Raw genomic sequence first — 13,805 nt, forward strand, 5'->3', positions numbered from 1 at the left:
AGTATACTTTGCATGTCTCTGATAACTGTTAGGGGCAGATTTACTAAGGGTTGATGTGAATTTTCCAAGTTAAAAAGATCGAATTTCAAACAATTTTTGGGGTACTTAGACCATTGAATAGGCCTAAATTCGACTTCGTTTCGAAGTGAAAATGCTTCGACTATTTGACCATTCGAAGTACTGTCTCTTTAAAAAACTTCGACTTCGACACTTCACCACCTTAAACCTGCCGAATTGCTATGTTAGCCTATGGGGACCTCCTAGAACATATAGCCAACATTTGGCTAAGTTTTTAGAAGTCGAAGTATAATCATACGATTAAAGGGGTGGTTCACCTTCAAACAACTAGTTGTTTTCAGATAGATCACCAGAAATAATGACTTTTTCCAATGACTTTCTATTTTCTATATGTGACCGTTTTTCTAATATTGAAGTGTAAAGTTTCATTTTTCACCTTCTAAAGCAGCTCTGGGAGGCGGGGTCGCCGATCCTGTAAACTGTTCTAAATTGATACATTTAGGGGCACATTTACTTAGTTCGAGTGAATGAATAGAGGAAAAAATACTTTGAATTTCGAACGTTTTTTTTGGCTACTTCGACCTTCGACTACAACTTCGACTTCGAATCAAACGATTCAAACTAAAAATCGTTCGACTATTCGACCATTCGATAGTCGAAGTACTGTCTCTTTAAAACAAACTTCAACCCCCTACTTCGCCAACTAAAACCTACCGAACATCAAAGTTAGCCTATGGGGAAGGTCCCCATAGGCTTTCTAACAATTTTCTGATCGAAGGATAATCGTTCGATCGATGGATTAAAATCCTTCAAATCTTTCGATTCGAAGGATTTAATCATTCGATCGAACGATTTTTCCTTCGATCATTCGATCGTAGGACATGCGGTAAATCCTTCGACGGTCGAATATCGAGGGTTAATTAACCCTCAATATTCGACCATTAGTAAATGTGCCCCTTAGTTGATACATTTCTTATCTTTGTCCCTGCTCAGCAGAATCTTTGGGTTTCATTACAGGCAGCTGTTAGAATTGATACAATAGTTGCTAATACTCTAGAGATGCTGCTGAAAAATTTATCAACTGAATGTTGCAAAATAGTTACCTGAATTACTGAGCTGCCAGACTCAAACACCAGAGAGACAGGAACATTCAAATTTAAACATAGATTTTGGAAAAACAGTAAAAAATAAATAATGGAAAGTAATTGGAAGAAGTCTTTATTTCTGGCGAACAATCTGAAAACAACTGAATTGAAAAAAAGTGTTTGGAGGGTGAACAACCCCTTTAAATCATTCAAATTGTTCGATTCGAAGTACGATCATACGATGTTAAAAATCCTTCGAATTCTACTTCGAAAGTATGCAATTCGATGGTCGAATTTCGAAGTTATTTCCACTTCGAAACTCGACCCTTGATAAATCTGCCCCTATATTTAAACTGTATATAATTATTTCAAGTGAATGTCTGGACACCTACATGTAATGAATACATCTTATATAAAGCACAACTACTGGGGGATTTATGCAATTTCTCTCTCTCTCAATCAGTCTATATGTACTGGTATATATATACAGTAGATTATAATGTACAATAAGGCATCAGGAAAAAAAGTACTATATTTCTGTACTGCAATTTTAAACAATGGGAGGATTAAATATTTCCTGTATATTCAGGTTCAAGTCACATCCATCCTGCATACAGATCCATAGTTGCTGCAGCATCCAGTAAGTGCATTTTATATCTTATATTAAAAAAAAGTAGCAGCTGCATTTGACTTTTTTTATTTCCAGCACTTTCTAGCTCCCCTGGCATTTCTGAAGCCCAATCAGCATAATTGTTATAGGTAAATAAAGAAACATAATTGGGCATTTATAATAAAAGGGGAAACAATTGCTCAGGTATATTATCCCACAGCAACCAATCACATGGTAGCTTTCATCATTTAGGGGCAGATATATTAGGGGCAGAATTATTAAGGGTCGAATAGTAAATTCCAATTAGTATTTCTGAATTTGTTTTGTGGGTCAAAACTCACAAATTCGAATGTTAAAGCACCAACTCAAATGTAAATTTGAATGTGAGATTTATCACACCTCAACCATGGAAACAGTTCTAATTTGAATATTTGGCACCTATAACTTAACGAATTCAGTTAAAAGTGAACACTTTTGTATATTTTCTGGTACTGCAATCTACTCGGCCCCTACTGGGAATTGATCCTGGATGCTTGCTTGCAGATACTAGGTCGGGAGGTGGTACGCACTCCAGCCCATTTCTTACTGAACTTGGCAATAGACCATTCTTATATGCCACCTGATTCTACCTTAGAAAGATTTCTGCTTAACGCAGCTAAAATTCCTATACCAAGTAAATGGAAGACGACCATCTCACCTTCTTTCTCGGAATGGCTGGGTACGGTAAATGAACTGGCAAAGTTTGAGGAATTCTCAGCGAGAACTGAAAGGCAAAACCAATCTTTCAGAGACACGTGGCTACGGTGGTTCCTATGTAGAGATTCAGACACATACAAACAACATAGCTAGGGCTTAAGCTGAAGTACTTAACACCCACTGACCATGCATCGTACCCAAATACTTAGCCCAGAGATCAATGCACCATATATTGAGATGCCGATTCAGTTAGATGTACAAAAGCAATATTTTGGAGTAGCTGCTGTAAGGGAATTTAGGCAATAAGGTAGTCTGTATATTCTATGACTTACTGATAAAAAGGCTTACTGCGGTGAGAAATTTTATAGTAACATTGTGAGGAACTGAAATGTGATAGCTCGATAAGTGAATGCAGATATTCATACGTAACTAATGTGTGGCAACCCCCCCCATTTTTTTTTTTTTACTCTATATCCTATCCCCTTCTCTTCTTTCTGTACCCCCTCCCCATTTGTTGGAAATAATAACAATAAAGAGAGATCCTTTTACCCATTTGAAGATGTTAATAGCCTTCCTGACATTTGAGTTTTTTTCAGAGAAAAAAAACGAATCGAGTTTCATTAAAATTAGATTTGAATTCGATTCAAATTTTCGGGTCAGTAAAATTTGTTCGAATTTAAGACTTTTCAGTTTTTTCTTAAATAAGATAACATTCGAGTTTTGAATAAATTCGAATTTATTAGAGTACTTTTTACTCTAATAAATTCGAAATTCGACCTTTGATAAATCTGCCCCTAAAACTGCACTACTTGCTGGCTGGTTGCTATGTGTTCAAACGTAGGCAAACACTGATACTGTATTTCCCCATAGTTCACGAAAAATCTAATTTCTTGGTTTAGTGAACTATTGTATTTGTGATGTAAGCCATATAGGTCTGAATGCTTAACTTTGCCTTCTTGTTGCCCATTTCCATTATTGTCTTTGTGTAACTTGAGAATATAATAATAACAGATATCTAATTAAGCTGAAAATGGTGCACAGTTCAGCACTGCCAATTGCTTAGGTTTTTTCTTTTATTTCAATTTATTTCTCTTATTTTCTCAGCAGTAGTTGGAGTGGGCCAGGTAGTACTGTTGTTCATTGAGTGAGAGGGTATGGATGCCAATCAGCTGCGATCCTTGCCTTTTCGCCGCCGCCGCTATTGCTTTGGTGGAGCGCCCCTGATGCCAATGTATTTCAGGCTGAATGAGATTAAGTAGTACAGTGCACTAACTGCTACTTGTAGCCCCATTACCTTGCATGTAGGAAATAAAAAAATGTATCTGCCAATAGCAAATAAAAGGACAGACCTCCAAATCTCCATAAAAGAACATATATCTACAAACTATTAAATCCGTTTACTCACTTTGAACTATTTAAGCTGATGTATAGATGGTACTGGACCTCACGGTGTATCCTAATTCTCCAAGTGGCAACTACTATTGCATGGAGTTTAAGAATATTGTCAATATTAGTACTGCAAGTGTGTGTATGTGTGTGTGTGTTAGGAGATTGCCCGTTGAATAAAGATGTTTTTCCGTTGAGTGCACGCTGCAAGGAAATTGTGTTCACTATAATAAAACAGTACCTTGTACATGACCCAAACTAAGATATAATTAATCCTTATTGGAAGCAAAACCAGCCTATTGGGTTTATTTAATGGTTACATGATTTTCTAGTAGACTTAAGGTATAAAGAGAAACCCCAGGTCCCAGGCATTCTGGATAACAGGTCCCATACCTGTACTCTGTATATATAGCTTGCTCATTCATTTCTACTGTAAATCATTTTTGTTTACCTTTTGTTTTACCTTTAATTAGGATAATTTGTTTAAATAGAGATAATGAGCTCAGTACAAACAAGCCTCTACCTTCTCCCAGCTGCAGCTGGTGGGTGAAAATGTAGCTTGGTTAACTACATTCTCCTCATCCCACAGTTGCTCACCCAGCTGGAAAGTGGAAGAGTTTTTAGTTTAAATAACCTGATATATATAGATATACTGTATGTTAAATAAATTATATCCAAAAAGTAAGTTCAGCACAAATGCTGCCCCATCTATGGTTATGAGCATGCAGTTATCAACATGACAACAAAGGTGCAGAATGGTAATACCTCTTCCAAAATATATCAAACAATATATCCTCAGACTCAGTCTGGAGTCATCCACAAAATTAATGCAAACTATGTTTAATTTCAGGGCAAATGCAAGCAGCTCAAGGATCAGGACAGAATCAAGGTTTGTTATATTGGCTGCCACCCTGAACTGCATGTGTTTACTAAACCAAATTCTGATAATTCTTGCTTCTGAAAAAAAAAATGTGCAAGCCTAAATAACTGGTCTATGCCATTTTTGCATTTGGAAAATCCAGTTTTCATATCACTAATACTAAAAACAAATTATTTTCTTTTTTTACAAGTTGTAAGGTCTCCTTCAACTTACTCAAGCAACCAAAACGCTCCACGCGTCAATGCAGGCAAGTAATGGTCCTCAGATGCTGGGATTTTGTGGTCAGTGAACTGAAATATGAACAGAATTTCTCTTAATGTTTATAGAACAAATTTATTTTGATGTTTTGCTGAATACAATTAATCTCATAAATATTAGCCATTTATTTCCAAAGTCTCAGCAGATATCCAACTGTAATGACAAAGAAAGGGGCATCTCTGAATTGGTAATCAATGTGTCGTCACTCACCATAAACCAAGATATTGCAGTCATTACAATAGCAAATATGGGCAGATAATGTCCCTATAGGCAGCTAATTTCTCATTTGCTTTTGCTATTTGAGAATTTCAACAGCCTTTTTGGACGAGACGCAACCTTATCAGAAACTACTCCAGAGAGTTGTTTTCTTGTCTATGACAAAGGGTGTAATTTATCATTGCGAAGACCCACCCAATGCACAGATGGCCCCTGAATTTTCTCTATTGTTGTAATTCACTGACAAATGACATCACATGTTGACACACCAAGTCTACCATTGTACAAACTGTCCCTTGTGTACCAAGCTCAGTTTGAACTGAAAGAACTAGGCACACAAACTATCAATATCCTTGATTTGTTCATTCATGACTGCTAATTGTTTCTGGGTTCTGTGTATATATTCGAACAGATACTATACAAATACATCTGGAATCATTGATAAATGGCTCTTCATCTTTGTCACTGGCTTGAAATGTGACGTTGCCCCTTTATAAGAACAGGGATATGAAAACCAAAAACAATACAAGGACAGAGGCAAAACTCTAAATGCACTTAATTTCTGCAAACTCATAATATGAAGATGATTCACATTTTATGATTCTTTAGTACAAAAAACATGAAATAAAACCGCAACCAATCGATTTGTTTTGTAATTGTGAACCATTCCAGCCTGCACTGCAGTTTCCAGATCCTACCTAAATTGACCTTACAGTCATTTCTCTACAGCAAATGTAGACACAACAGAGAGAAAAATGTCAGAGCCAGAAAAATATAATATAATATAAGATAATTGCAGCATTTGCAACATAGTAATTATATAGTGAATAAAGTCCCCCCTATTGTAAAATATAAGGATATTATAAGTTACTGAGGAGTTCCATGACCATATAAGTCATGGAACTGCAAGGTCACTTCTAATATCTTCATATTTTGCAACATGAATATAATACATAGTAAATAATATATATATATATATATATATATATATATATATATATATATATATATATATATATATATATATATATATATATATATATATATATATTGTAGAAAGGATCAGCACACACTGTATGTCAGGTGAAAAATCTTTTCATTTATTGTGAAAATATCAACATAATCCGACGTTTCGGTCCCACCTGGGGACCTTTTTCAAGGATATGGTGTGTTTTTAGTGAGTTCCTTAAATACCCACCCCCCAACAAAGTGTTTAGGCGCCAAATGACGTCATCAGTCCAATCAGAAGTGTTGATTTAAAAGTTTTTTTCTTTGTTTTCTTTTGCCTTTGAAATCGTGATGTGCATTTCCTTGGTTTCTCCACCAGGTGTCAGTGTTAGCACTATATGACGTTCCGTGTGTATAAAAAGAAAACAGTGTATCAAGTCAGAGTCATTGTATCCAAAAACTGTCTAAAATTACTTCCTTTTGCATACAGAACAGAAAAAAGGTTACATTTACTTACAGAGCTGAATAAAGGTATTCATAAGGCTGCGATTCTGCAAAATGGAAAGATATGGTTAGAACCTTGAGTTTGTACTCCAGAGGTAGACATTACTTATGGAATCCTGTTAAGCTATGTCAAAAAACAATTGAGTTGTAAGAGCCCATTAAGTCCTTTGGGGGTCACACAATCCAGCTCGTAAATCCAAAAGGCTTCGCGTTTCAGCAATATTTTCTCTACATCACCACCCCTGGGTGGGTTAGGTATGTGGTCAATGGGCATGCACCTGAACTGTGAGGGGTTATGTTTAGCCTCACGCCAATGTTTAGCTACCGGTTGCTGGGCGATGTCCTGTTTGTTGGATTCAACTTTCCTATCAGGATTTAATGCCGCTCTGATGGTGGCCCTATGCATGTTAATCCTATCTTTAAGTGGTCTCACTGTTTTGCCACAGTAGATGAGACCGCAAGGACATTTAATTACATATATTACCATTGGGGTGGTGCACGACATCCTATGTTTAATACTGTACTTCTTGCCTGTTCTGGGGTGTCTGAACTCTGAACCCAGGACAAGAGTGTTACACATCACACATCCAGTGCATTTGTATACCCCAGGTCGTGGTGTTAAAAAGTGTGCTGTAGGTGACTGCGTGTACTTGGCTACTGGGTCAGAGGGGCTGAGATGTTCCTTTAAGTTGGTGTTTCTTGAATAGCTGAATTTGGGCCTGGCTGGGATAATGTTTCCAAGGGTATCATCATTGACCATTATCTCCCAATGTTTGAGCACTGATTTCTTAATATTGTCACTGTGTGGATTAAACTTGCTCACATAATACATGTCTCTTACATTATCATTCTGAGTTGCTTTGTCCTTCTGTTTTAGTAATTGTTCACGATCCAAGGACCTAGTGAAGTCAATACTTTCTTGGATCAATGTGTGTGGGTAGCCTCTATCTAGGAATTTTTAACCCATTTTTAATAGATCCTCCTCTTTTTGTGTTGGATCGCTGTCAATGCGGGCCACCCTTATCATCTGGGATTTGGGGAGCGAGTTCAAAAGGTGTCTAGGATGATTGCTTGTGTAGTGAAGCAAGGTGTTCCTATCCGTTGCTTTGGTGTATATCCGTGTGTGTAAGTCACCATTTACTTTATACACTTGTACATCCAGAAAGCTTATCTGCTGGGGACTATAGTTCAGGGTAAGCTTGATGGGTGAATCAAGCTTGTTGAGGCTTTCAACATACATTTCCAATTGCTGGGGCGTCCCTGCCCAGAAAAAGAAGATATCGTCTATGTAGCGCCTGTAGAAACTGCCATACTTCTTGAATTGATCATGGGCATAAATATGCCGCAATTCGAAATCATACATAAAGGCATTGGCGTATACAGGCGCTACCCTAGATCCCATCGCGGTCCCAGTTCGCTGTAGATAAAAGTGCTTCTCAAATTTAAAGTAACTTTTCTGTAATATAAAATCTAGCAGTTGCAAGATATATTGAGTGGGAGGACCAGCATAGTTGGAATTGTCTGTAACGAGATGCCTCACTGCCTCTATGCCCTCCCTATGGGGTATGCAGGTGTAAAGACTCTGAACATCAAGTGTAACCAGCAATAATGGATCAACATTACAATCAACACTTTGAATGACATTTAGAAAATCAGTGGTATCTTTGAGATAGCTACTGATGGAAGTGATACAGGGTTGCAGCAGGATGTCCAAATATTGAGATATTTTTTCATTTAGTGACCCTGTACAGGCTATAATTGGCCTTCCTGGGGGTCTATGCAAATCCTTGTGGATTTTTGGTAGCGTATAGATAACAGGGAGAACAGGGTGTTCTGGGACTAAGTATTCCCCCATCTCGCTTGATAGCCAACCTTGCGCTATGCCATATTTGACTAAGGTTTTTATTTCCCCTTTAAATTTATCCGTGGGGTGAAAGGTGAGCCTTCTATAATTGGCCGTGTTGGACAGTTGGGAAAGTAGCTCCGTTGTATGTTGAAAGCCTCAACAAGCTTGATTCACCCATCAAGCTTACCCTGAACTATAGTCCCCAGCAGATAAGCTTTCTGGATGTACAAGTGTATAAAGTAAATGGTGACTTACACACACGGATATACACCAAAGCAACGGATAGGAACACCTTGCTTCACTACACAAGCAATCATCCTAGACACCTTTTGAACTCTCTCCCCAAATCCCAGATGATAAGGGTGGCCCGCATTGACAGCGATCCAACACAAAAAGAGGAGGATCTATTAAAAATGGGTAAAAAATTCCTAGATAGAGGCTACCCACACACATTGATCCAAGAAAGTATTGACTTCACTAGGTCCTTGGATCGTGAACAATTACTAAAACAGAAGGACAAAGCAACTCAGAATGATAATGTAAGAGACATGTATTATGTGAGCAAGTTTAATCCACACAGTGACAATATTAAGAAATCAGTGCTCAAACATTGGGAGATAATGGTCAATGATGATACCCTTGGAAACATTATCCCAGCCAGGCCCAAATTCAGCTATTCAAGAAACACCAACTTAAAGAAACATCTCAGCCCCTCTGACCCAGTAGCCAAGTACACGCAGTCACCTACAGCACACTTTTTAACACCACGACCTGGGGTATACAAATGCACTGGATGTGTGATGTGTAACACTCTTGTCCTGGGTTCAGAGTTCAGACACCCCAGAACAGGCAAGAAGTACAGTATTAAACATAGGATGTCGTGCACCACCCCAATGGTAATATATGTAATTAAATGTCCTTGCGGTCTCATCTACTGTGGCAAAACAGTGAGACCACTTAAAGATAGGATTAACATGCATAGGGCCACCATCAGAGCGGCATTAAATCCTGATAGGAAAGTTGAATCCAACAAACAGGACATCGCCCAGCAACCGGTAGCTAAACATTGGCGTGAGGCTAAACATAACCCCTCACAGTTCAGGTGCATGCCCATTGACCACATACCTAACCCACCCAGGGGTGGTGATGTAGAGAAAATATTGCTGAAACGCGAAGCCTTTTGGATTTACGAGCTGGATTGTGTGACCCCCAAAGGACTTAATGGGCTCTTACAACTCAATTGTTTTTTGACATAGCTTAACAGGATTCCATAAGTAATGTCTACCTCTGGAGTACAAACTCAAGGTTCTAACCATATCTTTCCATTTTGCAGAATCGCAGCCTTATGAATACCTTTATTCAGCTCTGTAAGTAAATGTAACCTTTTTTCTGTTCTGTATGCAAAAGGAAGTAATTTTAGACAGTTTTTGGATACAATGACTCTGACTTGATACACTGTTTTCTTTTTATACACACGGAACGTCATATAGTGCTAACACTGACACCTGGTGGAGAAACCAAGGAAATGCACATCACGATTTCAAAGGCAAAAGAAAACAAAGAAAAAAACTTTTAAATCAACACTTCTGATTGGACTGATGACGTCATTTGGCGCCTAAACACTTTGTTGGGGGGTGGGTATTTAAGGAACTCACTAAAAACACACCATATCCTTGAAAAAGGTCCCCAGGTGGGACCGAAACGTCGGATTATGTTGATATTTTCACAATAAATGAAAAGATTTTTCACCTGACATACAGTGTGTGCTGATCCTTTCTACAATATATATACTACAATTGATCTTGCACCACTGGAATTACCTTCGTCGGGAGTGCTGGTACTGTGGGGAAAAAAAAAAAAATATATATATATATATATATATATATATATTATTTACTATGTATTATATTTATGGCTCTTGTGACATTTCAGTATAGTCTTGCAATTGTGTCATTATTAGCAATTTGGTGTTTGAAGAATCAAGCTAATCTTAGAATATCTGCATTTTTGACATTTTTGTACCTTTTGTACTTACATAAGTCATGTGTGTATGTCATAGGTGCACCACGACAACAACCGTCAGTGTCCATACGGAAGCCCATTGGAAACGCTCAGCCATCATCTGGTTTTGGTAAGTTTAATATCTTGGGTAGTCATCATACATCTATCTGGTATAGGGGCCATAGAGATTCTCTTTGCATAATCATATGCTACCTCATTAAAGGAGAACTAAGCATAAAATGAATATGATTAAAATTGCCATATTTTATATTGAACTTATTGCACCAGCCCAAAGTTTCAGCTTCTTAATAGAAGCAATGATCCAAAACTTCAAGCTTGTCAAAGGGGGTCACCATCTTGGAAAGTGCCTGTGACACTCACATGCTCAGTGGGCTCTGAGCAGCTGTTGAGAAGTTAAGCTTAGGGTCGTTGCAAATTTTCAAGTAGAAAATAAGGTTTGTCTGTAATATAATATAATATGCTTCTGAGAAAGTGGCAGGTTGAGCGTGCAGCCCACGGGACGATAGGGGCATGTAATATTTTTAATGATGATGAATTAAACTTCACTTTTTAAATGACTTTTGTTCTCTTTGGTGCTCAATCTTTTGACTATTGTCTGTAATATAAGCTGATGTTACAGGGCTGATTATTAAATTCTGAAGCTAGTTGCACTGGTTTCTATGCTGCCATGTATTAATTATCTGTATTAATTACTAATCAGCCTTATATTGTGACATTTATATTCTATGTGTACTTTATATTGTGAGTGGGTCCCTAAGCACAGTAAGTGACAGCAGCACAGAGCAAGTGCAGTGAATCAGCAGAAAAGAAGATGGAGAGCTACTGGGGCATCTTTAAAGGCACAGATCTTCCCTTCTAAATAGCTGTGGTTGCCTTGGGCTGGTACAGAAGCCCAAAACAAAATTTACAACATTTCTGGCTATTCTTTAGTTTAGCTTTACTTCTCCTTTAAGTAGTATTAAACCTATTTGGATAGACAAATAAAGTACAGCGAGTATATAATAATGTATTATTTCCTAATCAAACTTGTAGAGGGTTATTTATCAAAATCCGAATGTTCCTGATTAATTAATTTAAAAAAGTACGCCCAAACTAGAATCCACAATTTAACCTTATTTATTATTAAAAAAGCTTGATTTAAGCGGATCAGAGAAAAACTCAATAAAATCGAGCGAAAACCCAAATCATATGATTTTTCTGATATTTTCCCTGAATTGCTCAACTTTTTCAAGCTTTTTTGTAAAAGCCAGAATTTTTTGGATTTTTGCCTGAAAAGCCCAAAATAGTTGGATTTTTTGCTAATTCCAGCACAGACCACAGAAGCTTTCAAATGGTATAGGGCCCTCTCCTATTGACACATATACGGCGCGGCCAGTGTCGGACTGGACCACCAGGATACCAGGAAAACTCCCGGTGGGCCAAGGTGTCAGTGGGCCCTCCTGCTTCTAAACATTTGGCCTATTTCATGGCTATTCCCTATTTCTATGAGAACAAAGAGGCTAAATAGATGAAATAATAGGTAATAGTATGTAAAGAAAAGAGACTAGGAAAATAGAGGCTGAGCAAGGAAAGGAAGAAAATAATACTTTGAGTGGGCCCCTGGTCTAAGGGTTTTTGGTGGGCCCCTGGTGTCCCAGTCCGACAATGATAGCGTCGGCAGGTGGATTTTCACATTTTTTGTGCAGCCTTGGGGTTTAATAAATCTCGAAAAATGACAGTTTTTTTGCACTAAAAATTCTGATTTTAGCATTCAGACTTTAATAAGTAACCACCTTGGTGTTTGCTACTTCACAATGTTTCTCAGGGCAACTAGGATTCTGCTACGACTATAATACTGCCATGTTACCAGTAAGAGGATATGTTCTATACATATTGCATCTATAGTTTTAGTTGGGTGTTCAAAACACCAATTTTGTTGTCAGTCTAAGTGACACATTGGTCATAATATTATAAAAGATCATATCATAAAACATCAATATTTTGTATTGTGTTTGCAACAGGTTACAGTAGAATACAGCAAATTTTAGCAGAAAAGAACAATGCCCCTCAACAAAGCCCATGTAAGTAACAACTGAGTAACTAAAGCTGTTTATGAATACAGTTGGCTTGTATCGATGTTACTTGTTTTGATTGTTTTGAAATTGTAGGGCGCATTCTGTGTATATTAATAAGATCTGCGATCATTCCTGCATGGAGCCTATCATTCACAGAACAGATATACAATTATCATCCTTTCGTATTGAAGTGATCTATTAAATGGGTGTTTCACCTTCTGGTTAAGTTTAAGTATATTATAGAATGGCCTATTCTTTGATTCTTTTCGACTGGTCTTCATTTTTTCATAGTTTTTGGATTATTTGCCTTCATCTTCTGACTCTTTTTTTTCATATGGGGGACACTGACCCCAGCGGTCAAAAACATTTGCTCTGTGAGGCTACAGTTTTATTGTTATTGTTACTTTTTATTATATATCTTTCTATTTAGGGCCTCTTCTATTCATATTCCTGGATCTCTTTTAAACCACTGCCTGGTTAATTTGGACCATAGCAACCAGATAGCTGCTGAAATTCCAAACTGGAGAGCTGCTGCACACAAAGCTAAATAATTTAAAATCCCTAAATAATAAAAAATGAAGACCAATTGCGCTGACACAACCACTTATAAACGCAATGTATTCTACTTCAAGTGTGACAAAAATGCCCAAAGCCGATTTGATGTATTTTGTCATGTTACTATTCTTAGGGGCAGATGTATTAAGGGTCGAATATCGAGGGTTAATTAACCCTCGATATTCGACTGGCGAATTAAAATCGATATTGCGCAATTCGTTAGATCGAACGATCAAAGGAATAATCGTTTGATCGAATGATTAAATCCTTCGAATCGAATGATTCGAAGGATTTTAATCCATCGATCGAAGGATTATCCTTCGACCAAAAAAAGATAGCCAAGTCTATGGGGACCTTCCCCATAGGCTAACATTGACTTCGGTAGCTTTTAGGTGGCGAACTAGGGGTCGAAGTTTTTTCTTAAAGAGACAGTACTTCGACTATCGAATGGTCGAACGATATTTAGTTCGAATCGTTCGGTTCGAAGTCATAGTCGAAGGTCGAAGTAGCCCATTCGATGGTCGAAGTAGCCAAAAAAACACTTCGAAATTCAAAGTATTTTTTCTTCTATTCCTTCACTCGAATTTAATGAATGGGCCCCCTAATCTTAAATCTTACTGAGCTCCCCAGTTTTTTCAGTGTTTAAAAGTCATTGGAACTCCAATTATTATTTTGGGAATGTAGATTTCACTCTATTTTTCTAACTAGGGTAAAATAAGAGTAAAAG

The 13,805-nt window shown here is 37.5% G+C and overlaps 1 protein-coding gene across 4 annotated transcripts in view; it reads left to right on the top strand.

Annotated features, from left to right (window-relative positions):
• The window catches only part of vit.L (vitrin L homeolog), a 70,402-nt gene that overhangs the window by 42,534 nt on the left and 14,063 nt on the right, over positions 1–13,805 (top strand). For 3 of the 4 annotated variants that reach the window (XM_018262985.2, XM_018262988.2, XM_018262984.2), the window contains exons 8-12: positions 1,693–1,743; positions 4,646–4,684; positions 4,866–4,922; positions 10,507–10,578; positions 12,470–12,529. In XM_018262985.2, the coding sequence (XP_018118474.1) occupies positions 1,693–1,743; positions 4,646–4,684; positions 4,866–4,922; positions 10,507–10,578; positions 12,470–12,529 (279 nt within the window). The remainder of the gene's footprint in view (positions 1–1,692; positions 1,744–4,645; positions 4,685–4,865; positions 4,923–10,506; positions 10,579–12,469; positions 12,530–13,805) is intronic. The other variant, XM_018262986.2, reaches the window with a different exon arrangement.

Source organism: Xenopus laevis, chromosome 5L (genome assembly GCF_017654675.1).
Source record: "Xenopus laevis strain J_2021 chromosome 5L, Xenopus_laevis_v10.1, whole genome shotgun sequence".
Classification (NCBI taxonomy): Eukaryota; Metazoa; Chordata; class Amphibia; order Anura; family Pipidae; genus Xenopus; species Xenopus laevis.